This window comes from Talaromyces proteolyticus, assembly GCF_021365285.1.
Source record: "Talaromyces proteolyticus strain PMI_201 chromosome Unknown BGW36scaffold_7, whole genome shotgun sequence".
Lineage (NCBI taxonomy): Eukaryota > Fungi > Ascomycota > Eurotiomycetes > Eurotiales > Trichocomaceae > Talaromyces > Talaromyces proteolyticus.
In genome coordinates, this window is record NW_025764283.1 from 1,963,766 (window position 1) to 1,990,656 (window position 26,891).

Here is a 26,891-nt window from a genome sequence, read left to right on the forward strand (position 1 = left end):
GTGAGATTTCCGTACATCCCTTCATAGAGTGACCGTCAATAGATTGAGACATATCAATACACTGCCGAAAGTACAAAGTATGTGTCCGAGGTTGAGATCCCTTCAACACCGGTCTGGCCGACCCTCCTGCTATTCTGCGCCTGCCAGCTACCAAGCCCACTAATCAATATGGAAAACACCCCCTTCTAGTGCTAAACTGAGCTACAGCAATAACTTGGACGTGCGATATGCAAGGCAGTCTACCCGGAGGGTCTCCTAATCCCAATTTTGAGGTGGTTTTATGCTTCCAAAGACGATCGTATTCAAATTTTGGGGGCTGTCTAATGAAGTGCGGAAGGGAAGCCGTCGCATATTATTTTTGACATGAGGCTGCGGGATTCAGTTGGGATGTATGAGAAAAGATCCCATATGGACAAATACGCACACTGACGAGAAAATAGCGAGAAGACCGGAGTGCAACAGGTGTGCATAACATTGAATGATTCAAACGATCTGCCAAGTACCTAGGAGATTGTTACCGCATCATGGGAATATGAAACCATCCTGACTTGCTAACTGCACAAAAGTGATGGGTAGAGCCGTATAATTTTGCGACGAATGACCCATATTCAATAATATATATTCGCGTAGCTCTCTAAACCCCATGGCTCGAAACGAAAAATTCTGTCATATCAGCCAAAACTACGTCTTCTGTGCGCAACCTATGATGCACCTCCACGCGGTTTGAGACACCCTACACTCTTCGTAGACCATCTCCGCAAGCAAAGCAAGCTTCGGGTTTACATCTGGCTTGTCAAGCTCGGACTCTCTTCGGTTTTCTCGAAAGCGTTGTCCATCCTGCGTAAAGGCTGTGGAGAGAAGAGAAAGAGGAAACATGAGCGTTGTATTCTTCTCTATGGTAAATCCCTCATTAGCAAGGAGTTCGAGAAACCGGACTGCAGTCACGAGCCCGCAAGTTGTAGTCGATAAACAAGGAGTGCAGTTCTCTCGCACAGTAAAGCGCGAATTCTGGTGTTGATCCTGATTGAAGAAATAGAATTGGTCTTCTTCGTAGAGGAAGGGCTCCACTTCCCTGGTAAGTGGTCCGGCATTGTTTAGTCGGCGCTCAAAGAAGATATACTCAAAGCTACCGCCATTATCTAATACACGATGTATCTCTCGAATCCACGATTCTAGAGTCTTCTCGTTACTCCAGGGCCGACTTGGCGAGGTTGGCTGGTGGGTGATTGATATCGACTTGTAAAGGGTCCTCGTGGAGACAACGTCAAAGCTTTTTGGTCCGAAGGGTAACGAAGGCGAACTTTGAGTCTGGACCTCGCGTTGCCTCTGCGGAACCTGGCAAACTGTAGCATAAGGTAGAGTAGCGATTGTATGTGAATACACGCCTGTGTTACCAAGCAGGTATCAGCATCTGGGAACATTGGACCTAATTCTCGGATATGACCTACTGTCACCATTGCCGCTCAAGTCAAGAACTCGGAGGCAATGCCTTCTCTGAAGAGGCCTGGAAAGCAACGGATGACTGATGTTGAGGAGGACAGGATTCAGCTCGAAGCGCTCTGAGAACGGATTTGTGAGGAGCTTAGAACATAAGCAAAACATCTGCGTCGACGACAGGGAATAGAGAGGCGGAAAGGATCGAGATACAGCACTCGAACCGCTTGATTGGTCTGATGTAGGAGAGATGGGGGGGGAGGGTACGTCAGCCCACTGGCTGTGTACGCTGGTGTCATTGTAGCTTGTCACGGCATGAAGGGTCTCTATTGCGGAGGACTGATCATGACCAACACCTGTATCAGAATGGGAGATAATGCCAGCTGTCAGATTAGCATTTTGGTCCTCGGTGGACTTTGTTCTCCGAAGTTTCGCTGGTATGAAGATCCGGGCTAGTCCTCTTTTGGCCAGCGAATGCCTATCCACCTGCCTTGCACCTAAGTCGATCTTGGGTCGTTCTGAAGAGGGTCTTTCTGCGCTTGATGACCTCTGCGGTCGTAGCTGTTTCAGTGGACCTTTCGTCTGACGAACCTCAGTCGTCGCGTGGAGCTGCCTTTGATGCTGCTGCAGCTGCCGCAAATAAGTGAAATTCTCCACACTCATAGCCGGGTGGCTCTCTGGAAAGAAAGGGAATGTCATTATATGGTTCTCTCTGGTTTGCATTCGAATATTTCTTTCGCGCTTCACGTGGGAGAAGGGATCAGCATCCTCGATTATTGGTTATTATAATGGAAGAATGCTCTTAATTAGTAGAGAAGCTGTTTTGCACTGTAAGCAGACAGGTAACACCCATTTCAGAGAGTCTCCACGTTTCCCAGGAATTCGCGAAATCCATCTCTTAGCTCCGATCGTAGTGGACAGACAAAATTTGGAACCGCCGGGGTATGCCAAGAGCAACCGGACGTTCTTCGGACGGATTTTAACTCTAATCATCATTTGGACAAGCCTAATTTTAGGACGCTGTCGTGATCACCTGCCTGTGGCCATCGCCATCACTGCCTATGCTTAGCCTAAACGAACCTTGGTTGCCCGGCTTGCGAATTGTGATCGGTCCAACACTCCGCACTGTTCTGCCTGTAATTATGATTGGCCTTCCGAGTGCGGAATCCGCATGTAGACTTAATGAAGTGGTCTCGGCCCTGAATAGGGCCAACCTTGCGAATGCTTGGGCCGAGCTTCTAGCGTGGTAGACCGTGAGGAAAGTGGCAAAAAGGTCGACAGGGTTGCCGTCTTGCACATTTCTTTTTCACAGTATGACCGAAGACAGAGCGCATCGCTGTGTGTGGGGAATTAAACTTCTTCAAGTTGAACGTCTAAAGGTGGGTTGTTGTGCTTCCAAGTTACTAGGGAAGGGATTGGAGATATAGAAGATGATTGACAATACGTATTGAAGCTTTAGATGTTCTGTGACTTCCGTTGCCTCACGCTCCTTACTACTCAATACATATTCGATAAAATTTTACCGAGGGCAACGCTCTGTTTGTTGCCCACTCGCCGCCCCTCCTCATAGTTATGACTATCTCTCAATCCAGCGGCCAGTCCTCCGCTGCACATGTCCCTCAAAGTTCTTCGCTAGAGGCATCGCGCAATGACGATGCAGATGTTTCCCACCCATTGTCGACGATAATTCCCGGCCTATGCAATCTCACAACTAGCGCCAGGGCCGCAACGTGCGCAGAGCAGAAAATGACTTTCATCCAAGCCTTCTGTTTGTACCCCAAGGCCATTCTTTGGTCCATCCTCTTGTCGTCCACCATCATCATGGATGGGTATGACATGAGCCTCCTGACTAGCTTCTTCACCTTTCCCGTCTTCCAAAGATCATACGGGGACCTTGTGCCAGATTCTCAGACATCACAAGCGTCGTTACGAATACAATCACTCCGTGCATGCTAAATCCGACTGCATGGAACTAGAAGGGAAGATCATGCTTCTTCTTTATCGGAACTACCGTTTTGTGTTTTATATGGTGCTATTTTAGGCTTCCGGAGCCTTCTGGACTTAGTTACCTTGAGATCGATACTTTATTTGAGAAACGGGCGAAAACAGTCAAATTTCGAGTGTTTCAACGCAACTTGGCCAGATCCGGATACAATGACGTAGTCATCATTGGACAAAATAGCAGTGCGTGGCAGAGATATTAATTTTCATTACCCAGTCTCCCCCAGAATGCCCCATCTTCAAATACACACGCAATATTGAAGATAACCAGGTTGTTAGCATGGTGTCTGCTAGTCAGATGTTCTCGGTTTTCTCCGTGGTACGTTGGTGGTTTAACCCATTCATACCCATTCATTATCAGACAACCCCGAGGTAGCGTTATCCCACGATTTTCCTACCTGCCCTCCTCTTGTGCTTGTGATCAGTATCATCAGAGCTCTAGGTCTCTTATTAGGCCATAATTATCCACCATGGAGGTCTGTCAAACCACATTGTAGGGCAACAGAAATATCTTGTAAGAGATGTATTGTGGGCCGTCACATATCTTACTAGCCCACCGTACATTCGTAGCTTTGATAAGCATACTACCATATCCTTCCTTGAAGATAGCATTGACTCCCCAAACCACCGCATGAATAATACTCTCTAGGACAAGGTCTTTTTCCAGCCATCAATGAAACAAGTTAGAGTTGTCAAAGCTGGTGCCTAAGATGAGTATAACTATGTCTAACACGGCGAGAGTCCCAGCTCTTCTCCTGAAGTTTTATAAGCCAACCTCTCTTCCATGCTTGTAAATCAGCGGGGATAGACGGACTATCTGGCTCACAATGTAACATGCAATAAAACAGCCTTGTATGAGGATCTTATGCCAGACACTGATCGAAACTCCCGCTGTTGTTGTTCTTACAGAGCGGAGCTTGCGAAAGTTGTTTCTTAATCAATGACCCTGGTTGCAGATGATCCGTTGTTCCAAATGTTCTCTGCTGTGTTTATGGCTCAGGTCGAAATAATACCTCAAACATATTATTAATGTTCATATTTCACAACAAGCAGCAAGAGAACGATCATGTTACATCACAGATGAGAATGACTAGATTTGCATGCCTGAACAGCTGGGACTATAGCTGTAGTCCGCCAAGGCATTCCAAACATTTAAGTAGTGATAGGGAGAACGAATAAAATAAACCGGAATGAACGTCATCGAATAATATATTGTAAGGCAGTTTGGTTCACACAGTTTGGCGTCAAGAATCTTTCCGACTGTGACGTGCGATTCGTACGAGTGGGAGCAGCTCGATTTTCTCTCGAAATTGCCCGCTGATCTCCAGGTATAAAGGCCTAAGGTTCTTTCATCTTCCGTAGTAGCCAAGATTAGTTCTCCGGCAAGATCCTAACGGATCCCTTACCAGTGGAAACGTCCTGACCATGTACAATCAAAAGAGCGGGCTCGCGGGCCACAGGAGGTCCACGGGTTGGAACTCGGTCACATCACGGAAATTTGGGCGCCGTCCAGCGAGTTTCACCCCAGTATTAATTTAATTTCCCAATCCTCCGCCTCAACGCTTGAGACTTTGGTAGGTCTGGACTCAGTTGTGATCGTCGATTAAGCCGAATGCAACAGGCACACGGAAAGACTCCGGAGATATCTGTTTACCCCGTTAATTTCCCTTGCGGTCTTCCCTGTATCATGTAAAGGCGCGAGCTATCCGTGGCTGAGTAATGGGGTAACAAATTGTATATAATCTGTGGAGCTGGATCCGATAATGACAGAGAAGTCCTCTGGTACGGAGAGCCCAAACTTGCCTACTCATAAGATTATCTATACTCCAAATTAAAAATGAGATTCGTGCTTTCCACTGCTCTTCTGTTCGGACAATCTGTGTTAGCTCACTACAAGTGGCCAGCGCTGATCCTTGACGATGTTGCCACTCCAGACTACGAATATGTACGTTTGAACACTAACAATATCAATCCTATTATGGACATCAACTCTACCGATATGCGATGCAACCAGGGGGGGCTCGATTCCGGGCCGCAAACCAGTACTGCAACGGTAGTAGCAGGAGATACCGTGAGATTACAACACCGCACACTGAGGATTGTTTTGCGTCGGCCACTAATACCAAGCCACTAGATTGGGTTCACGCTTAGCAATTCAATCAGCCACATTGGGCCCGTGGTTGTCTATATGGCACAGGCACCTGGGAATCCATCTGACTGGGATGGCTCCGGTGAGGTCTTTTTCAAGATCAATGAATGGGGTCCAGATTTCAGCACCGGTACAATCGAATGGCCGCAACTCGGTGTGTATATGCAATGACGTGCTCAGAATAAAATCAAATCCAACGTTGCTAACGAGATAAACGAACTGGCATAGGCGTTATGAGCTACAGCTTCAAGGTCCCTCCAAGCGTCCCTGATGGCTACTACCTAATTCGGATCGAGCACATTGCCGTACATAATGCTGCAAACTACGGAGGTTGTCAGTTCTTCATTGCCTGCGGCCAGGTGAAGGTGACTGGAGGTGGATCTGGCACCCCTGGTCCTTTGGTAGCCTTTCCGGGTGCATATCAATCCACGGACCCGGGAATTTTGTTCAATGACTACTACCCTCCGGTAAGTAATTATTCTACTACGTTGGTTTCAATTTTCTGTAAGGTCTAACTGGCGTTGACGAACAAGCCTACCTCCTATGTGATTCCCGGGCCACCGGTATGGTTCGAGTAGTTGATAGGTATTACACGCACTCTTTCAAGACAGTGCCGAAGTCATCAAAAGGATAGCGTGATCAAAACGAGGAACGAATAATTCGAGGTCCTCTTTACCCTTTACAGGTAGTAGGATGTGAATACGTCATGATGTTGAAATGTATTGAATTAATTTAACCTCAAATGTGCTTTTGTCGGTCATGAATTTACCTGCGCTACAATTCCCGCCGTAGTTGATATTAGTAACACAGTACGCGGGAATGAGGATTCCTCATACCGAGGATTTATCTAATAAACCGGAGATTTTATCTTTCTAAACCTGCCATCTTTCCAATGACATCTAATCTCCGGTCGGTAGTTAGCCTTCTGCCGTTGGAGTGAATACGAAATCAAGAGATCGCTAGATGATGGTTCTCCTCACTCTCATCCGTTACGCCAAGAGAAGGGACCGCCTAAATTATTTTAGATGAAAGCTTTAGTAGATTCAGACAAAGGATAAACATATTGGCTATATGTGACTTTTCCTCCTAGAACTCGTGGAGGTTAATTGTAGACAACTAATCGTTAAGGATGATTCTAATGGTATAGTGCCTTTGAATAGGACATATCAATCGTTGCTATTGGCCGTTATTGGCCGTAGAAACCATATATCAAGAGTCATCCGAGTACCATCCAGGTTATTTCCATCACACGTTTAAATATCAACTCAAATTTGTTAAACATTACTAAATCCTTCTGGGGATATTAGTAGTCTGAGTACTAAGTCATATACGATACAGTTACGATATATCTCACAGAGGCCGGCAATAACTCAATAGCTATCGAGGTATATCACAAGATATTCAGATAACTATTCTTGAGAAGATTAATATTCAGCTACTGGGCAATATCCGGCGTTGGTCGTTAGATCAACGTTGGGGCTCACTCGGTACATCGCAGATGAGTGCCCAGACATATGTACAGTATCCATAGTCCGGGCTGGGAGCGTCATCAAAAATCAGGAAAAGCCATCTGTAGTGAGCAAGGGCTAGGGTTCAGTTTCTCCATACTATTTTTTTAATGTCATCACCAACTTCGTATAACTCTCCGCCGTTACTCGACGAAGAAAGCCGTAGTGTATCAAGCAGGTAACCTTAGCGAAGTCTACATGTCCGAAATGCTTCCGTTTTTAGTCGCATAAGAGAATCCAGCAACATTATGGTTGCCGGTAAAAAGTAATTTCCAGAGTCGAAGGTTACATATGATCCGAGTTCGAAATGTGTGACCAGCACCCTCATCTGCAGATCCTCAATATGTCAACCAAGAACACCAGCTTTAAAAGCATCACCACACCGAAGAGTGACCCATAGTTGTGGCTAATTTAATTTAATTTAAATTGGGCATCATCTATACCCAAGTATGGGTTTCATTTTGTATGGTCAATTTGGGAAGAAGGTCCGTTATTATTCAGAATATTCCGATCCTGCTAGGCGCATGTTTCTAGTGAGACATATTATAGGCCATGTTTGGGGGTTATACGATATTGAATTGATAGTCCTATCATTCGAATTAGTCATTCTATCCTCGTTTGTGGTTGCTGTGTATATCCCCCACCACTAAGGCAACTTTGGGCCTGGGCCTGGCCTTCGTAATCAGTATTTAGCAAGCACAACAAAAAGAGATATAACCAACCACTGAAAATCCGCGGCTGGGGAAAATGTCGTCAGCAGCCAATCTATAAGCCTGCTAAATCCTTGAGTTTCAGCATCGGGGTAGCTGGAGCTTCGGCGATCCAGTGACTATCTACGATTCCTCTTCTAATACGCGCATCGATGAGATGAACACCATGCAAATTCCCTCAGCGCTACCCAAGAACTGTGAGGGGACATATTTAATACCGTCTCCCAGTGGGAAGTATGCGTTTAGCGTAAACCGATTATCGTCAACTGCCGGGCCAATTGAGTCGCACCCATGGTTTTTCCATCGAGCTTCATGTCGCGCTCGAGCACTAACAGAACGCAGCAGGGAAATAGCTGTGAAGGTTTCTCAACGCGTAACCCTCCCGAGTCTCGTCATCGGCGTAGCCGGAGCTTCTTCGTAAATTAAACCGATGAAAACCTTAAAACTCTATCCCTCCAATATCTACAATCTCCGATCTCAAAATATGGTCAGCTGGATGGATGCCATGTCGATCACGACGGCGCTACCCCGGAATTATTAAAAGGCGGAGGGTGCACTGAAGGAAATCCCCACTTGCGCCCAACAGGAAGCATTAGCCGGTCCCCGCATGAAACGTTGGACCTGCATCACCTGCCCAAGTGATGCACTTACCGCTAAGCGGGGTTTGACCGTACTACGATTCTCCATGCATGTCGAATTAGGTAAGGGTGAGGCAAATCCACTTATTTCTCCGTCTTTGCGCGGGAACAATGTTAGTGTCCTTGTGTAGCTAGCCTGAGTCGTGCCACAAGCACAATATGCTTCCTCCATGCTCTTTCAGTTCGTTTCGCCATCAATGTCGTAAAGAACCCATACTTCCTCGCGGCCCTGCCCCACAGACCTAAAGGTCAATCTGACTTAGTTGGCGTGGCCGCATCCCCATGCTCTTGCTCCGAGCAACCCCATGCAAAATGTGAGAGACCCAAAGGGTGGACTTCGGTCATTACTGTTGTATACTGTACTAGCGGAACAAGACGAGCCCAAGTGGAAGGACGTGGAAACCTCCATACCGAGGAGTCTATAAGAAGGAGTTACCGGTCCATTTGGTGTTCGGAGTTGCTAAACCTGCCCAAACCTCAAAAATATTTGTTCTGCAAGTTTCTCTTCAGACCACATCGCAAAATGGTCAACGTACATGTGTTGGCTCTTGTTGCTGGCATCTTCTGTATGCAATCTGCGACGGGAGCAGTTTTACAGACACGGTGCGATTCTAGTCCTGGGACTGGAACGACGAATAGCACCCATTGCGGAACCGACTTCTGTACCTGGTGGCATGGTTCCGGAGAAATTAACACAAACACTCCCGTACAGCCTGGAAATGTGCGTCAATCGCGTAAGTACGCTGTGCAAGTGAGTCTCGCCGGTGCAAACACCTTCTATGATTCGTTCGTGTACGAATCCATCCCCCGGAATGGAAACGGCCGCATCTATGCTCCTACGGATCCCCCCAACAGTAACACACTGGATTCAAGCATTGATGATGGAATATCGATTGAGCCTAGTATTGGCCTTAATATGGCATGGTCCCAATTCGAGTACGGTCAGGATGTCGACGTGAAGATCCTGGCCACGGATGGCTCGTCATTGAGCTCACCAAGCGACGTTGTTATTCGCCCCGTCTCAATCTCTTATGCGATTTCTCAGTCCAGCGATGGCGGAATTGTCATCCGGGTGCCAGCAGATGCAAATGGGCGGAAGTTTTCAGTAGAGTTCAAAGATGATCTGTACACGTTCCGCTCCGATGGCAATGAATATGTCACATCGGGAGGCAGCGTCGTTGGTGTTGAGCCTACTAACGCACTTGCGATCTTCGCAAGCCCGTTCCTTCCATCAGGCATGATTCCTCAGATGACTGATGCCAACACGCAGACCATGACACCAGGTCCTATTAATAATGGCGACTGGGGTTCCAAGTCCATTCTTTATTTCCCACCAGGTGTATACTGGATGAACCAGGACCAGTCAGGTAACTCGGGAAAACTAGGCTCCAATCATATGCGTCTAAATCCGAACACATACTGGGTTTACCTTGCACCTGGTGCATATGTGAAGGGTGCGATCGAGTATTTCACCAAGCAGAACTTCTATGCAACCGGCCATGGTGTCCTGTCTGGTGAGAACTATGTCTATCAAGCCAATGCTGGCGACAACTACGTTGCTGTAAAGAGCGACTCCGCCGGCCTTCGAATGTGGTGGCATAATAACCTTGGGGGTGGTCAAACATGGTACTGTCATGGGCCAACCATTAATGCTCCGCCATTTAACACCATGGATTTCAATGGAAATGCGGGTATCTCAAGCCAAATCAGTGATTATAAGCAAGTGGGAGCCTTTTTCTTTCAGACCGATGGACCTGAAATCTATCCCAATAGTGTCGTGCAGGACGTCTTCTGGCATGTCAATGATGACGCGATCAAAATTTACTATTCTGGAGCCTCTGTATCGCGGGCAACGATCTGGAAATGTCATAACGATCCGATCATCCAGATGGGATGGTCGGTTCGGGATATCAGTGGAGTCACTATCGATACGCTGAATGTTATCCACACTCGTTATATTAAGTCGGAAACGGTGGTACCTTCAGCTATTATCGGGGCGTCTCCGTTCTATGAAAGTGGATTGAATACCGATCCAAGCCAGTCCATATCTATGACCATTTCAAATGTTGTTTGCGAGGGTCTCTGTCCATCCCTATTCCGAATCACTCCACTACAAAGCTACAAGAATTTCGTTGTCAAAAACGTGGCTTTCCCCGACGGACTGCAGACAAATAGTATTGGCACGGGAGAAAGTATTATTCCAGCCGCGTCCGGCATAGCGATGGACCTGGATATCTCTAACTGGTCCGTTGGTGGGCAAAAGGTGACCATGCAGAACTTTCAAGCCAATAGCCTGGGGCAGTTCGACATTGATGGCAGCTATTGGGGAGAGTGGCAAATTAGCTAAGTGGATTGAAGCATATGAATGCCCTAATTCGCCTGACCGAAGGTATTGCATGAATACTTTCTCTCACTTATCGACGGATTTAAGGGAAGACTTATTCGTGAGGGACAACTCGGAAAAATTGCTTCTTTGCGTGGCATTTGTACGCATCCCTTATCTATTTTACCAATAGGCATGTATGTCTATACTGTACCTAGAAGCACAACAGATATCTGTCAAATGACTAGCCCCTCTATATTCATTCTAAGCAGTTTAGAAGCTCCCACTTTAGCACAATTCGGAGCAGTGCGGGGAATTCGATAAACACAGGACGGGCTTTCAAGCGCTTTACCACTATAGAATACCCATAAGCTATAATGTTGGCCACACTGGCCCGGATATTTCGAGGTTATGAGTAAAGTGAAAAATCTAAACAAGATACAAGATCCGAGGATCAATAGCCATAGTATTGCTGTTTAAAGGTAAAAATATCGAACACGAGGAGAGGAGTAAAGCAAGATACAAAGCTTCTATCGACCGCTCGATGTTAGGGTCCATGCATCACCAGTTTTCATGACTGGGCAGCGGCAATAATCCGCCTGGATACCGGAACTGGACGAAGCCGTCACCTGAATAATGGAACTACGTACATTAATAGCTGCCTCACCGTGTATTTAACCCCCTGCAGATATCAGTCTAACCAATTGAGGTGTGCAGACAACTCGGGAAGGAGGTTCCATCGGCACCCAAGTAGTGAAGACGCTTAGGCAGTGTATGGTCAACGCAACTTATGATGGAGAGTGCAGGACTAGCTAACACCTTCATCAATATATAGCCGTGATGTCTTGTCCATTTCATCAAATTAGCCCGGTGTGTCGTGCATTTGATCAGTCGAGCATTCGCGTGGCCTCCTGCGAAATTGGTTGACCGAGCTGTGAACCCAGGGGCTGTAAAATATTAATGCCTCAATGGTTCAGGGTATATGTCAGGAAACTGTAGCCCACGTATATGAACCGGCTCCGCATTTCTCTATACGGAACACGAGAGTCTCAGTGGTATTTCATCCATCACCTCTGTGTCTTCTTTTTCAATTAGCAACATCTATCTTAAAGCCATAAAGCTCAGCACAGTTCATACTGCTACTACTTTATTCTCCCACTGAATATCCGGTCGTCCCATGAGTAGCTCTATCCCTTCAGGAAAGACTAAGGTCATAGCATTGGCATCACAAAGCTTCGTGACAAAAATTCGAACGCGAAGGATCCCCCTTGCTCCGGGGAGGTCGAAGAGAGATCTCAACCATGGCTGGACCCACTCGATATAATCCAACCTTCGAATGATCCAGACTAAGGAGATTTGGTGACAAGCAATGAAGTTATCAGTAGCATCTTTGATCAGATGGCGCACATGCAGCAGTTGATACGTGATACCAACTCCTCCGGCGAAGAGGATGACTGTGCCGTATGATTTCAAATGACACGGCCGTCCATATGGACCTTCAACTAGGGCTGTAAAAGATTCACACTTGCTCTGACTGGTTTCAATTCTTTTGTATAGTTGGTTTGTAAATCCTGTTCTTCGTCTTATGATGAGGTAGATTCTGGTCTTCTGACGGGTTGTGCAGAGATCAGACCATGACACCGGGAGCCCCTTCGTTTCATCTGGTACTTCCTCTAGCTCATGCCATGCTACGGTAAAGGGATGAGAGGTCCACAGACCTACGGAGGGTATGTAGAAGAAAATATTCTGTCCAGGAAGTATAGTCCAAGGTCGTGCCACGCTAATAGTCACCATCAGTGCCTCACCTGGAAGCATTCTTACGGTAGTGCGTGTGATAGCACGCCCGCAATTTCTCCAGAACAACACAGAATAACGAATCAACCGCTTTCCTAACTTAGCTGGCAAGGGACATGGCAAGATAATTACGTTTAGAGGGATATCCTACCTGTGTTGTCCAGACTCCCATAGCGGCAAGCAGATACCGTCTTGCATAAAGCTCCTTCAGGTGATACCAAAGACCGGCAATGGCGAGGCAGACAAGGAGGACATGAACGTGGAGAAAGGTCTCATAAAAGGCGTGGCGAATCATTGACAGTGAATGCAATGAAAGAACCATGAACGCGAGGCATGCCTGTTGTCCGCCGTTAGCCGTAATGCGAGGAAAATCGGGGGACAATGCTCACAATGAGTCCAGTGTAAATGAACTCGCTATGATCAACGGATGTCAATACAGCACTCCAACCGACTAATCGAATGTAAGTTAAGACACCAAAGCCGAGAAGGTCCCTACATCTTTCCGAGTCGCCAGCAATCCACATAGCAGCGTGAGTGACGGCCTCCAGCATGATAATACGGCCAATCCAACGATGGATAAGATTGAGATTATCAAACTTGATGCTGAGCAATCTGCTTAGATGGTTGTGTCGCCCGGGCAGGAGAATCAATGGGATGAGGTTGACCACGGCAATGGTTCCTAGGCGATTTCTAATAACAGGGTAGAGGTCTTCTGTAGGAGATTTCCACGGTATTCGGGTCAAGCAGAAGCACCCGTTCATCAATGCTATTATGGTAATAATGCAGAACTGCGGCCGCGTCGGTATGCAACACATACTTGGGAATGCTGAGAGCTGAAGCTCCTGTATGTGTCTATTTCGGAATAATGGAGCGTATATTAGGTGCTTCTTTAATCCCGCCCAAGCTAGGATCGGAGGTAGGTAGTGCCGCTGTGTATCATTTGCCATGCAACCGAGTAATCGCATATACTTTCCCACGCTGAGAATAGATTGGACAGCGAGTAATATAACCACCAATACACATAGAGCACAAAGAAGGGCCCAAGAAAATTGCCTGTTCATCTCCTCGCCTGAGCTTGAGGACACGGTCGTAGTCTCTAATTGATGGTTATCCAGTTCCATACTGTAATATGGTATAAGAGTGGTTTTGGCAAATCAGAGCACCTTCAATTCTTACAGCATGAAAGGGAGAATTGAGATATTTAAATGGGAAACATGGTTGATGTGGGTGGCTCCTTTTACATCTCTGCGCGCTGCAGACTTCGTAACTGTCGTGTATTTCTCAAACCATCAATTTCAAGGTTAAATATCTTCCAGGCTTTGGTGAAAGCTGATCTCTGCAGCGATGAAATGCCCTTGACTCAACTGGCGCTGATACTCCCATCCCGTTTTCGCGGGGAATCAGACGGAGACTCCAGGTCTCGGGATAACATCGGACAAGCTACTTTCACACTGACGCATCCAGAGATGACAAATCAACAGACGAAGCAGACAGACTATCACAGTCCTGGAGTGCATCGACGCGATGAGTTACTTTACGGAACAAGAACGACTGCCTCTCAGGCTAGCTTCAGAATATCTCCGGATCCTAGGGTTAAGGTAATTACTACGTATACCGCCTATATATCGGCATCCTTTCCTGAAGAACCTTGATAAGTAGGCGTTGATCCATCAACGCGTTTCAGATGAAGAGAAAAATACAACTTCAAACTCGTGCGTACTGGAGCTCAGAACGGCTTCATACGACTGTAAAATTCGAATTCACCATAAAGTGAGTGTCGTAATATTTCAAGAAACTGTAGGATCTTGATCAAAATCCCGGCTACTCAGAGGGACTATGCAGAGTATTCCTAAAAAGTTGGCCAGTATGTGCTGCCAAAGAAGAATACGTATCATAGAGTAACGAGTAGAGCTTGGTTTCAACTGTCAAGCCAACGGCAAAAGAGGCACAATGTTCAGCCAGCGACCGAAACTAATAAGTTAAATCAACCCGTAAGTCACCACCAAATCACAAGTGTCTCAATGAAAGCTACTCATACCACTGAAAGCCAATGCGATGATTCCGCTAATCCTAGGCTACTATTCACGGAGACATATCATAGCATTCATCCGACAGTAATCTCAAGCATCCACCTGCCACTGCGTTCCTTAAGTCCCTTTATTATGGAGCCTTCGCGCGCTTGGCGAACAAAATATCAATCTCCAGATAACTAAGTCCGTACGGCTCCGCGAGCCTGAAGTAGCACCACACCAGACACAGCACCGTAGTGCCGACGAAAAAAAAGCACGATTTGCCTTTCCAGTTCTACGCGGATGGACTTAGCATGCGCGACGCAAGGTGTTACTGATGATGCTAGTGATGTTGTAGACCACGCGGCCGATGATGACGGTCTTCACGCGGAGTCGCGTGGAGGGAATCTCCGCAACGAGCATATACGCGACAAGGCCGAGCGTTGCTAAATAAATGGTAGTGAGCACACCAAGGGTCCACGACTGGGCAGCAGTTTCAGGCATCAAGCCAACGCAGCCACCGGTGATGAGAATGGCCAGGGACAGCGAATTACCGCTGGGAAGTGCGTCGACGTCAGGACACATCAGGAGGAACGAACAAACAACGTTTGCACACTCCGTACATGCCGTCCGTGAGATTAAAGGCATCGCGAACTCGAAACCCAGCCTGCGCGTAGAATGGAAGGGCATAGAATGTTTAACATCGAGCCGCAGAGCTGTTGCGTGGCCAACACCATGGTGGTTATCTTCGTGTGCCGGCGGTCCACGCCCCGGAAACAGTTCAGCTTGGTCATTTTGGCGTTCCCATAGTATTTCTCAACATATTTGGTGTGTTTCAGAATGGGTGCGATGAACACCCATTGTAGTGCGAAGGGGAGGCGATAAGCCCATTCCGAGTCTGTATCAACTAGAACGCGGATTATATCGACGCCGCAAGTCTGTCCCAGAACCCAGCATAGATTGATATAGCTAAAAGCCTGACCTCGGAGCGCCACCGGTATCACCTCAGCAGCGTAGGAGACCGACAATGTCTGAAAAATACCCCTGGGATGCCTTCTTGCGGAATTTAAAAGCAAGGCTGTGCTGAACAAAATTACACAGCGGGATGTAAAACACACAACAGAATTTGTGGAGTGAGCAAAGTCGCCAGATTCCTTGCAAGACTGCTAGGAAGACAAATGCGCCTAGGACAAGCAGCACTAATATCAAGGTGCACTGGTAGCCAAACCGGTCGGCCACCAGCCCATTTCAAGGAAACAAATAATCACCCCGGCCTGGGTTCCACCAAGGCAGCTTGCCAGACAGACGAGATATGACACCTGTTGATACACCTAGTCTACTATGCTCAAGGCGCTCGATGTCGGAACAGAGTAAGCCTTAAGAGTGGGAGGTTACATTGACATGGCTTAAAATTAGTTGAATCACTCACATTCGGAGCGATTTGTAAACTCTCAAATTTAGCAGGCTATTGAGGTCTATCCTGGTTCAACGCAAGGCGCTTTTTTCAATTGCATTTCATTACCGAAGTACGGCCGTGTTTTTTCAATGCAGTCTGGAAAAGTGGGGATATAATGAAATTGCAAGTTGCGAGAGCGGGGCCTGTACATGGCAGACGTATTAGTTATTGGTCTATAGTATATATCTCGTGTTTTGTATATTGTTCACTACCAACTTTGCAACTTCGTTGTAAAATACTGCCGATCAGAACGTTATTTCATCCATTGACTGCATATCAGACCACAATATTAGATGGTTAACCGGACTCCGTAGAATTGCCATTGGCTCTTTATAGCAGTTCCCACTCCGATGCACAACCTCATCTTTCCCTACGATTTGATCTTCCATACACAACTACCGGGGCCTAGTGTATCCTTCAGACGTTATTCTTGCATCCACCCCTGGCAGCGCCATTGACACTGCTATCGTAATATTAAACGCGCGAAACCCGCTTGAAAGCTCATATCATGGCCTCCAAGGCCTCGATGGATGATATGTAATGCAGTAGCAGATGGAGGGAGGGTCAGTATCTAGCCTTGAGCAGGAATCGTCATATCCAAACGTAGCGTCTTCCCTCGTTCTGTTTGCAAAAACTGCCGAATGCCCTGACGACCGTCTTCCGCATCACTTCAACCCCTCCAAAGTTCTGCAGTCCTCAAGACCAGCAGGAGGTTCTCTAAAATTATTTTACACATATGCCTGAAATATATCCGCAGTTTGCCCGAGGTGCAGAAATAAGGCAAACCTTGACAAATTCCCGTAATAACCCCGATAATAGTTTGTATAACATTCTTCTCAGATGATTCACGGCACTTGTTAACAATGGGCGTTGGTTGACGGCGATCTTGACACTAGCAGCCACCCAGCCCAATCAACCCGATTCATTGTTTCACCCAGCCTCTCCATTATCCAGGAACAGCCGGAGCGACTATATCAACACAAGCTAACTGTGAACGTAATTCATAATTAAACATGAACAGTCGGCTAGGGGCTCTTTAGATCCACCACTCATGACTGTGATACCCTAGACGCATGACGACTCTTACCGCACCAGCCCTAAGGATAGATCGTGGCCCTCGACTACCTCTTGACAGATATACGCGATGAGAAGATGTTTTCATAGGCCCAGCGTCAAGCATCATTCTATTTAGCCTCGTATCGTCTCCAGACTATGTCAATAGGCTACCGGGGCCAGTCAAGATGGCGGAGTCACTACCTTCCCTGGCTGTGACTCCCCTTGCTCTCGATCCTTGACTCTCAAGTCGGCTCATTTCTGCATGAACAAAGCTCCCCGCTATTTGTCCGTCCGTGTTCTCCGTTACAATGACTTTATTACCCGGTCATTTCCTTACCCGGATGTGTGCATTTTTACGTTATATAATATAGCACATCAGAGCTAGTTCGATCTGCATAGCCCATCTACTACCTACAAGTCTCCAATATTTACAGAAGCCATCTATATCCGATTTACTAGTTGTCTAAGGAATGGCTTTCCACACTTGTTCTTAAAAAGTGAGTGTTCACAGTATAGAGAAAAGCCGTAATCTTTCCATTGAATTTTATTGTTGACTTACAGCGTCAAAGTTTATTGCGACCTTTTACAACTTTCCATTTATCTGCTGGCCATAAATCTTACATAAAAATCTGGGCAGACCACGGCCAAATCAACTTAACCATTGAAAGAATGTATGTATTAGCCTTTTTGCAATCTTGCTAGACTTCAGAAGATACGTCATTTGTCCGTAACTGACATTGTGATGTAGACATGCCTATTACGCCTTACCGCAGAGTCTGCGTGTATAATAAACAGGTCCACACTTATCTGGTGGTCGGGAATTAGTGATTGAACGTGCAGCAAGAGAGATCCGATGAGTTCTTCTTCGGGCCTCCAGGCCCACGCCCGCGCCCATACCTATGCCACGAATTATACGTACATATACGAATATTCACGAGGTTTAAACGGTGTGGATGTGCCGAGGGATATCCTCATCACGCGGACGATTTGTGGCTCACTGGGCTTCGTTGCATTTATTGTTCTCGTAAGTCGGATGTGGGAGAGAGTCCACGCATATATTCGTCACATCAGCTGCCTGTCCGGCACACGCAGACAACAATTGTTCTGGAGCTTTGAGGGATACAGTGTATGGCCAGCTATCAAAAAATATGTTATTCACTCGCCGTTGTTCTGGAAACGACATCATCGCGAGTTTCAATTATCGTCTGCGATGAATATGGGGGTGCTGCCCACTCGCATACATACTATTCTTCTTGTCCTATACGCCGCGAGCCAACTCGCATACTGTGCCATCCTCGACTATGCTGTAAACGAACGGGCGGCTCTAGTTGCCGAGCTGCGTGGAAGGTCAGGAACCCTGGCAGTGCTCAACATGATCCCACTAGTCCTCTTCGCCGGACGTAATAATCTCCTCATCTGGCTGCTGGGGATCAGCTATGACACGTACAACATGTTCCATCGATGTCTGGGACGAATGGTCGTGTTGGAAACAATTGTACATACAACATCATGGTTTGTCAATGCCTCGAATGAGCAGAGCTTTACCGACGCTATCGACCGTATTCGCACCACGCCCTTTTTTGCTCACGGCGCCCTTGGTACAGTCGCCATGCTTTTTATTTTTATCCAGTCTCCTTCTCCAATTCGCCATGCTTTCTACGAGACCTTTTTGCATTTGCATCAATTCGCCGCTCTACTGGCGACTATCGGCGTCTATTACCATATGCATTTGGACGCGCTCCCACAACTCCCTTGGATCTATCTTGTCATTGGTATTTGGATATTCGAACGGAGTATGAGATGGTTACTTCGCTTTCGTATGAACATCAGTCTGCGGAACGGCAGGACGATGGTGGTCGTCAAGGCTCTTCCGGGCGAAGCATGCCGCGTAACATTCCATTTACCCCATCGAGTATATATAAAACCGGGTAGTCATGTGTATGCCTTCATCCCGACCGTTGCGTGGTGGATGTCTCATCCCTTTTCCGTCGCATGGGTCGATCCAGCAACCTGCGTGACGCCGCCATCTCACCCCGTAGCAGCGCTTAAAGGCACAATCGATCTTAATGGGACCAGCCGTAGCCCTAGCCCATCTCGCCTCGAAAAACAAATGATGGACGACGCCCCATATGAAACACTTCACAAACACAAAACATCCATATCCCTCATTATAGCCGCGCGGTCTGGCATGACACGCAAACTGTACAATAAAGCAATGGCCTGTCCGAACAAAACTCTACGAACATTCGGCTTCATTGAAGGGCCATACTACTCCGACTCCTGCACAATGGGCAGCTATGGCACCGCAATTCTATTCTCCGGCGGCGCGGGCATCACGCACCACATACTTCACGTCCGTGATCTTCTCATTCGCGCCGATGAGGGCTCCGTTGCTACCCAGAGTATCTATCTCATCTGGTCCGTCCGTTCGACCGAGTCTCTAAACTGGGTCCGCGAATGGATGGATCAAATTTTCCGACTCCCCAACCGCCGACAAATGCTTATCATCAAACTGTTCATCTCCAAACCCAAGACTCGACATGGGATCAAAAGTCCCAGTAAAACGGTGCAGATGTTTCCAGGACGCTGTCGCCCCAGCGCCATCCTCAAGGATGCGTTGCCAAAAAGGATTGGTGCGACTGTTGTATCGGTCTGTGGACCAGGTGCATTTGCCGATGAAGTGAGAGCCGCAACAAGGGAGAATATGGCCCGGGGAATGACGGTGGATTTTGTGGAGGAGAGTTTTAGTTGGTGACCTATTTCTCTTTGACCAGTCCTGGTTTTTTGCATCATGTAGCTTTAAATTAGACACTAACTCATCATTGTATAGCTAAAATGAGCAGATTAGGTTGTTCATGTACTTAGCATTACCCATAATTATTCGTCGTCGAATAAGAGATATATATCCAAGAAATCTCCTATGACGATCCTTTTCATAAGCCCAACGGACCATGACTCAATAGCAATGTACATTATTTAGGCCATGAATTAGATGGCTGGACGGGAAAATGGCTTATTCTATGCATAGCAGTTATCATCGAGGGTAGGGGTTGAGCCTCATATATAAATCGAGTACACTGGAATCCCAAGATAATAATAAACTACATACATCAAAGACTCTTCTCGTACATACATGCGATGTGCCAATATATCTCTGTTGCGGAAACCCTATTGGGAAATATATTCCATACAAAGCCCTAGATCACCTGTAAGAGCCGCAACACTTGTGAAATGGAGTAAGCGTGCTACATGTAAATTAAACATGTAAATAAACATATAAAACAAGAAATCTTATATCAATATAGTATCATGCTTCAAAAAGTATGCAGACGTGTTGAGAAATGGATTTTTACAAGTGAACACTCTGTATCATTCTAATTAGTTGATATAAGCTAATCTGAAGTTGTATAGATCGACAAGAATGGCTACTATGTAGAGTAGTATTTTCTCTCAGGCCCTCGGTCGAGTCATTTGATCTTTGGAAGGCCGGGAAGGTGAAGAAGCTGGTGAGGAGGCTTATGTCATACCCATCCATGATGATAGTTGACGAGAGCTAAATCGACCCGAAAATCGCTTTGGGATACAGACGAAACGCTTGAGTCATTTTCGGCTCCGCTCGAGTTGCTGTCCCAGCACCAGGGGCAAGGTCGCAGAGACCGGGAAGAGTTTCTAACAAGGGATTGAAAATGTCGCCATCATTGCAAATAGACTGATCCGAGGGACTTGGAACGATAATGCTGCTGAGGAGATGCTGTGTGCGTGCGATAGGGCCCGGCTTTCTCTGGGGCTATCCGGAGGAGGACAGATAGGATTCATTCTCGCGTCATTGGATCTCGCAAAGCAGAATTGGAGGAGGAGATAGTCTGCATTTCTTATTTACAAGTTCCGAGAGAGACGTATCCTAATGTCTGGCGGTGGGAAAATGCGGACGGAATGGGTTTCTGTGCCATTCCTTGCCTGCACTTGGTCCACCATCAGCGTAGACTCCTCTTCGCGGGGTTGGAACATGTGGAGAGAGTTTGTCTCGTGAATTAAGCTAGGTTGGGCCGACTGGAACGAGCCAAGGTACTGGATTAGACTTGGAGTTACTCATAGAACGCCCGTGAGTGCTGCATCCGGCCTTCCAATCCTAATCTAATAAACCACGCGCCTTACCGTTTCACCCTGCACTTTGAACTTTAGATCCCTAATTCCCTTCCTTCCCGGAGAGCCACACGACCATAACCGTGGAGAACTACACTTACATGCGACAGCTGTGGCAGCATCAAGCAGCCCTGCACGAGGATCGACACGAGGCGGCAGCGCAAGAAGCACAGAGACCCTCCCCGTCAAGCGGGACCAGACCATCGTATGAGCAGGCAACTCTACAACTGCAGCAAAATGGAACTGGATATGGAGACAGCGGTCCGTCGAAACTAGCTCGAATTTTCATCCCTGCTAAACTTCGGAGAGCCAAGTCTGTAGAGGATCAGCGTGGTTCTGGGGATGATCACTCCCCCTTTCGGCTCCTCATGCACTTCACCAGTTACAACAAACTCAACAACGACAACATCAATCGCGGACCCGGCAAAGCACATCTTCCGTTCATAGTCTGCCCTCCTAACAAACCCTTTCTCTTAGGATTTCGAGCTGAATCCTCTGCTCCTCAACATCAACTACGCTCTCCTATCCAAACCTCAGGGTACTTGACCCGCGCGGTGTTGAAGGCAGTAAGCTTACACTCCATCCAGTCCCCTTCGTTTTGGCGAGTCTTGCTAATAGCAGGAAAAAATAAAGGTGTGTATAAACAGACGATCATTAGTCTACCACGCGTTGTCGTATGTCAGCTCACACAACCGCAGCTACCGACCAACTTTCCACCTTATTTACCCTTCAAGTTCGAAGAGCTTCGACGTGGTCACTACAAGAACCCCGTATAAATTTATCCTCAACCCACATCGACCACACGTTCTCGATCCGAGAATATGGGTTCGAGATATCCACCGCATACTGGATGAGGGTGGGAATTTCGAATTCTTCTTCTTTGATTCTCACGTCAGCCATGCCGGACCGCTCACAAGACAAATGGAGCCCTGTCTCTACAACTGCCGGTGGAGTTATGAGGCGTGTACCTGCACGCCAGCAGCAACTGCAACACAAGAGGCGATAACTGTAATCCATTTTCTCGAACTCCTTGCCAGCTAGGGATTCACTACGGAGAAGTGTACGACACTCATATTTCCATTTTCCCTGTTGTCTGCGGTAGATTCTTAGGGTATGGTGTAGCCAAAGGGCTATATATACAGTAATGCAATGGAGATGATATTCGGCTTGTCTACGATCGTATTAGGCCAGGTAAGGAATACTTTCATTGCCACAACCTATATCGACCGAGGCTGTACACGCATAACTCAGCGGAAATCGGGAACTCACATTTCAGAATAAGTCGATGCATTCTAGGCGTTACTGTCGCTTAGGTAACCCTATGATGTTCGCTTTCCCGCCTCGAAATATTGTTTTACCGCTCTGGCCACAGTACCGTACCATCATCCATAGGCTAAACCGTATCCAATCTATAGACACCAATTCCCAGCCCCAAAAAAACAGGAATTAACGCCTACGCTGTACTGGGACAAAAGCATTCTAGCCTTAGGGAAGAGTGAAGTAGGTAGAAGCTAGGAGCAGGAACTCACTTGAGACAAGCGAGAATACGGACTGAATGGGTATACATATACATATCTAAATTTACAAGGACAAGACATCCTGCGCTTTTGCGTGGAAAAACATATTGATTCGTAACCTAGCGCTAGATAGATTCCTCATTATCAGTCTCTGACGAGGAATATACTTCACTCAAAGGCTGAGGGACATCTTTAAAGCCCAGAAGTCCCTGAGACTGCTGTAGTAACGCTGGGAGTAAATACGATTGAGAGCCTCGAATTCGGGATAACGTCGTTAGGATTCCGTACAATACATCCCTAAGATCAACAGCAGACACCTTCCATAATTTATTAGTCTTACGGGATAGGTGTTGTGTGAGCTGGAATATGCATTCCCCAATGTCGTATAGTTTCTGTTCCTTCATGCGCTGTTAGCTTATCCTCTGTAGAAATATAGAATAATTAGAAGATGAGAGAGAGGCGGAAAATGAGAGAGGCAAGATAACATACAGCTCCAATGCCATGTGCATCAGTCGACTTCTGAGCTACTGATGATAAGCAGACCATCACGCTCTTTCCTGCTATCACTGGGAGTAGTATAGGTAGATCTGAGTTATACTGCGCCTGGCAGAAGCCCTTGCGATCCATATAAAATCGCCACAGGCGGGTTTGAAGCCACTGCTGAGTGAGGACGAGATCAATCCGGCTTGTTTCAGAAACTTCTTCTAGCAGAGGTGATGCAAAAGCAACAGATTTAAATATAGTTGTCAAGGATGAAAGGTCGCATGGTTCACCTAAATCGCCAATGTTCCATTCATAGAATTCAGGAGATATTTTCTCAAAGAGCAGGGCAAGGCTAATAAAGCCATACATCATCGTCGGTGACTCGGACCGGAAGACAACAGGCTTCTGGATAGCTCCACGAAGCATGACGGGTCGACCCGTTTGGAGGGCATATGCACTATCCCAGACATTTAGTCGGACCTGATCAATAGAAAAGCGTCCTTGTTTCGCAGATTGGCCGGGGAAATTAGAAAGGCTAGAAGACCTACCGTTCTGTGATAAAAAGAAGCCAGTAGATTCTCCGGCGCATGTCAGCTTCATGCTGGCTCAATGCTGTATAAGTAGACTCTACATTCAGCTTCAACATGTATGCAAAACAAATGCTTTGGTTGAGATAATGCCAGGCCTGATGAGTCTTGCGGAGGTTTCCATACGCAGCAAACAGGAAAAACATGGTGAGAAGGTTGTCAACATGTGGGTCATCAAGGAGGCCAAATTGCTGCAGCGTCCGCAATGCTTCATCAAGGAGACTTTGGCCTAGCTGGGGGATATCGACACTGACACTTGTCTGTGACATATCGAGGTTCAGTTGCAAATGGGCGGCAGCGGAAAGGGCAACTAGAAGTGCATAGCGACGGGGATCCAATGCCTCGGGATTAGCACAGTCAAGTAGGAAGGCATTCTTATCCACAACTGGCATTATAGGATATAGATATGTTAAGAAGACGTGCAAATGCGCTTGAAGCTGCGTGGAGGAGATTCGCGGTGGCCTTGGAGCTGGCTCGGTAGTGAATATTTCAGATGGCAACAGTGAAGCGTCATATCCAGCTAAGGATGGGCAGTCATTCAATGAGCTCATAGAGGTTGGTGAAAATCCGGCAATTACATTGTTGATAGGCTGAGCGTCGAGACCCAGTGTCGAAGAGCCATCTGGTTTCACCGAACGCAGAGAGGTTAAGACGGAAGCCTGGCGAGCCTTGGGCCCTTTCCGACGCGCGATATCATTGTACTCACAGACCAATGAGATCTCCAAACATTTGTCACAGGGATGCTCGCGGTTACAGCGGATCTTTCGTCGGCGACAGTTGTCACAGACCCTCGCTGGAGCGCCGCGGAAACTATACATCTTTGCAGATTGTCCGAAATAATGGCAACTGCGGATCTCTAGTGCACCGGACGACGGAAAGTATACAATATTATATGAAGTATCTTATCCACGGGACGCTAGGTGATCCAATCGGGCCTTTTCCGGCGAACGCCAGACTATCCACCGATTGGACAAGCGACTTCCATCCCTCACCGCCTGCTCCACCCGGTACCCCATTTTGACGACTTAGTACAAAATATTTCAAAGCTTTACAACGCCATATAAAACTAAATAAAATATAAGGAATTAATAGGCTAAAAAACTACGTATGAAAACACGCAGGGGGCCATATCGCGCGGCCTCTACAATTCGTCGTAAGTGTGATACTTAGGCGCTCTCCTCGTCACGTGTAAGGGTATGGATCTAATGTCGTTTGTTTTCTTTAATGGATAACTATCACGAATATAGCAGGGGCCATGTGGATACTATCCTCAGGGTGCTTTGATTGTATGGTGTTCACCATCTTCGATGAAAACAAAATACCAAAAAAATACAGCTAGAAATTGCCTGTTTTATGCAAGTCATGAGTTTTTCTATGTTTGCATTGTTTTCAGTCCCATGGGAATTCCCAAAGTCCAAATGGAAGTTCCATGACCCTTTTAATCCTGCTCATGGGACTAACAGTTTGGTCCCATTTCCCAGGTTTTTTGGGAGTTGGGAATTGTCAAGGTCTAGAAGCTACTATTATTCCTTGATGAATGTGTTGTGAACCGTCCGATCGGGCAGTCTCGCTATAACAAAGCTCGTACGGATGAGCAAGAGATCTGATGATCCAAAAACTAGGATATCCATCTATCAAGCGATATACAGCACCTTTAGTTGATCTGTGTAAATTTCAAAAGACTCTTGGTATAGTTTCCAGAGACCCTCCGAACAGAACTTAATCCCAAAACTACTCAAAAGCCACAAATTCTGTGAGAATCGACAGAAATTAAGTGAATATATCGACCGAGGCCAGAATAGCCTATAGGATAGATACACCCAGGAGAATATCCAGACCCTCGTCCAATATTGCTGGATAGGCTGGCAGGAGACAGATCAAAGAAGCCGGAAACCACAGGCTCAGGAATATATTTTTCTACGAATGTGGACTTCCTATTCATTCATGATATGATGCTTCGAGGAGAAGATCAACAGACACTCCAATTTGCAGATCTATTCACTATCTCTATGGAGAATGGACTAACCCCTTTTTAGCCTATAATTATGATGAAGCATCATAAGAAAACTAACTAGTTCGGACGAACTGAGTATATGGGGGTGATGCGACTTAAAGAGCCTTTACTCTATACAATTAGCCAAGCAGCATTCTATCTATTCCAGCGATGAGAAATTATGTAGGAGCCCATCTTTCATTCTAGCAGCGGCAGCAGTGGTATGATTGGCACTTCTTTAAAGGACGTAATATCAGCTCCCCTATCTCGTACGAGATTCAACTAGAATGGACGAACAAGATATTCAAAGCGATTGGTTTATCTTCTAAGAAGAAGACCAATTCTGGACGGTCAGGGGGAGCTTTAGTTGCTGAATTACAGGGTTGGATGAGAATTCTATTCGCAGAGCAGACCATTGGAATCAAGTTGCCATGAGCAACTGCTATCTTGCTGTATTACTTTGAGATGTTCTTAGTACAATGGCCGGATTCAAAACTGAAGATCATAGGAATTATTACCTTCCTAGAACTACAATCTCTCCACTGGAAAGCCTCGTACGAGCACTCTGGCCATGGGTTGATGCATGGCTTATTTAGATTAGTAGGTGGTGAGTTAATTCCCACACCCCCGGCGAACGGAAGAACAGCTCCGGACGACTTTATGCTCCGGTCGACACGTCGGGCGAGCGTAACGGTGAAGCCCGAGCGACGGTAGACCAGCAGATAGAGGGGTTTGTTATGGTTGTCATCATCAAACTTGCATCCGGATTCTTCGTCAGTCCAGCACCCTGAAAATGGAGGCGAGGTGCATAATCCAATTGCGGGAATATATAGTTACTCGAATGATGTCTCCTGCAGTGGCGAGGCATCGTTCACAGTAGCGGTAGAGGAGAGTTATGATACGTGCTGCGCGCCAATATCTCAACATTGAGTAGGAACCCTGAAGCCCGGCGTAGGGGAGAAAATACCTTCAGGCCCCAAAGAACGATTGCTCCAAGTGGGAACCATTGAGTGGGATACTGATTTAAGTGCGTCCATAGAAAAATAAACGCCCTTACCGCCATGGCAATGTGTAAGAGGAGAAAATGTTT

The 26,891-nt window shown here is 46.7% G+C and overlaps 10 protein-coding genes across 10 annotated transcripts; 6 read left to right on the top strand and 4 right to left on the bottom strand.

The window, feature by feature from the left end:
- Nucleotides 1-681: 681 nt before the first annotated feature.
- On the bottom strand, nucleotides 682-2,097 carry BGW36DRAFT_428587 (uncharacterized protein; the record flags this gene model as incomplete). Its single annotated transcript, XM_046220570.1, has 2 exons — nucleotides 682-1,385; nucleotides 1,449-2,097. The coding sequence occupies 2 exons, from the start codon at nucleotides 2,095-2,097 to the stop codon at nucleotides 682-684; spliced, it is 1,353 nt and encodes a 450-aa protein (XP_046071521.1).
- A 909-nt stretch (nucleotides 2,098-3,006) lies between these two features.
- BGW36DRAFT_428588 (uncharacterized protein) lies at nucleotides 3,007-3,390 on the top strand (the record flags this gene model as incomplete). Its single annotated transcript, XM_046220571.1, has 1 exon — nucleotides 3,007-3,390. The coding sequence occupies one exon, from the start codon at nucleotides 3,007-3,009 to the stop codon at nucleotides 3,388-3,390; it is 384 nt and encodes a 127-aa protein (XP_046071522.1).
- A 20-nt stretch (nucleotides 3,391-3,410) lies between these two features.
- BGW36DRAFT_258309 (uncharacterized protein) lies at nucleotides 3,411-3,572 on the top strand (the record flags this gene model as incomplete). The annotated part of the gene is made up of 1 exon (XM_046210043.1): nucleotides 3,411-3,572. A coding segment is annotated over one exon (162 nt), but the record flags the coding sequence as incomplete, so codon positions are not given.
- Nucleotides 3,573-5,272: 1,700 nt separating this feature from the next.
- Nucleotides 5,273-6,162, top strand: BGW36DRAFT_360411 (glycosyl hydrolase family 61-domain-containing protein; the record flags this gene model as incomplete). Its single annotated transcript, XM_046214177.1, has 4 exons — nucleotides 5,273-5,506; nucleotides 5,570-5,738; nucleotides 5,813-6,051; nucleotides 6,118-6,162. The coding sequence occupies 4 exons, from the start codon at nucleotides 5,273-5,275 to the stop codon at nucleotides 6,160-6,162; spliced, it is 687 nt and encodes a 228-aa protein (XP_046071524.1).
- A 2,846-nt stretch (nucleotides 6,163-9,008) lies between these two features.
- BGW36DRAFT_343547 (dextranase) lies at nucleotides 9,009-10,787 on the top strand (the record flags this gene model as incomplete). The annotated part of the gene is made up of 1 exon (XM_046213153.1): nucleotides 9,009-10,787. One exon carries the CDS (start codon nucleotides 9,009-9,011, stop codon nucleotides 10,785-10,787), a length of 1,779 nt encoding a protein of 592 aa, XP_046071525.1.
- A 1,107-nt stretch (nucleotides 10,788-11,894) lies between these two features.
- BGW36DRAFT_398098 (uncharacterized protein) lies at nucleotides 11,895-13,618 on the bottom strand (the record flags this gene model as incomplete). Its single annotated transcript, XM_046218364.1, has 5 exons — nucleotides 11,895-11,968; nucleotides 11,993-12,656; nucleotides 12,709-12,894; nucleotides 12,947-13,008; nucleotides 13,054-13,618. 5 exons carry the CDS (start codon nucleotides 13,616-13,618, stop codon nucleotides 11,895-11,897), a joined length of 1,551 nt encoding a protein of 516 aa, XP_046071526.1.
- Nucleotides 13,619-14,875: 1,257 nt separating this feature from the next.
- Nucleotides 14,876-15,214, bottom strand: BGW36DRAFT_428592 (uncharacterized protein; the record flags this gene model as incomplete). The annotated part of the gene is made up of 1 exon (XM_046220572.1): nucleotides 14,876-15,214. One exon carries the CDS (start codon nucleotides 15,212-15,214, stop codon nucleotides 14,876-14,878), a length of 339 nt encoding a protein of 112 aa, XP_046071527.1.
- Nucleotides 15,215-17,931: 2,717 nt separating this feature from the next.
- BGW36DRAFT_297800 (putative metalloreductase) lies at nucleotides 17,932-19,833 on the top strand (the record flags this gene model as incomplete). The annotated part of the gene is made up of 1 exon (XM_046211378.1): nucleotides 17,932-19,833. One exon carries the CDS (start codon nucleotides 17,932-17,934, stop codon nucleotides 19,831-19,833), a length of 1,902 nt encoding a protein of 633 aa, XP_046071528.1.
- Nucleotides 19,834-21,322: 1,489 nt separating this feature from the next.
- BGW36DRAFT_428594 (uncharacterized protein) lies at nucleotides 21,323-22,262 on the top strand (the record flags this gene model as incomplete). The annotated part of the gene is made up of 2 exons (XM_046220573.1): nucleotides 21,323-21,787; nucleotides 21,855-22,262. The coding sequence occupies 2 exons, from the start codon at nucleotides 21,323-21,325 to the stop codon at nucleotides 22,260-22,262; spliced, it is 873 nt and encodes a 290-aa protein (XP_046071529.1).
- A 601-nt stretch (nucleotides 22,263-22,863) lies between these two features.
- Nucleotides 22,864-24,626, bottom strand: BGW36DRAFT_298460 (fungal-specific transcription factor domain-containing protein; the record flags this gene model as incomplete). The annotated part of the gene is made up of 4 exons (XM_046211436.1): nucleotides 22,864-23,136; nucleotides 23,228-23,678; nucleotides 23,770-24,430; nucleotides 24,536-24,626. 4 exons carry the CDS (start codon nucleotides 24,624-24,626, stop codon nucleotides 22,864-22,866), a joined length of 1,476 nt encoding a protein of 491 aa, XP_046071530.1.
- Between the last annotated feature and the right edge of the window lie 2,265 nt (nucleotides 24,627-26,891).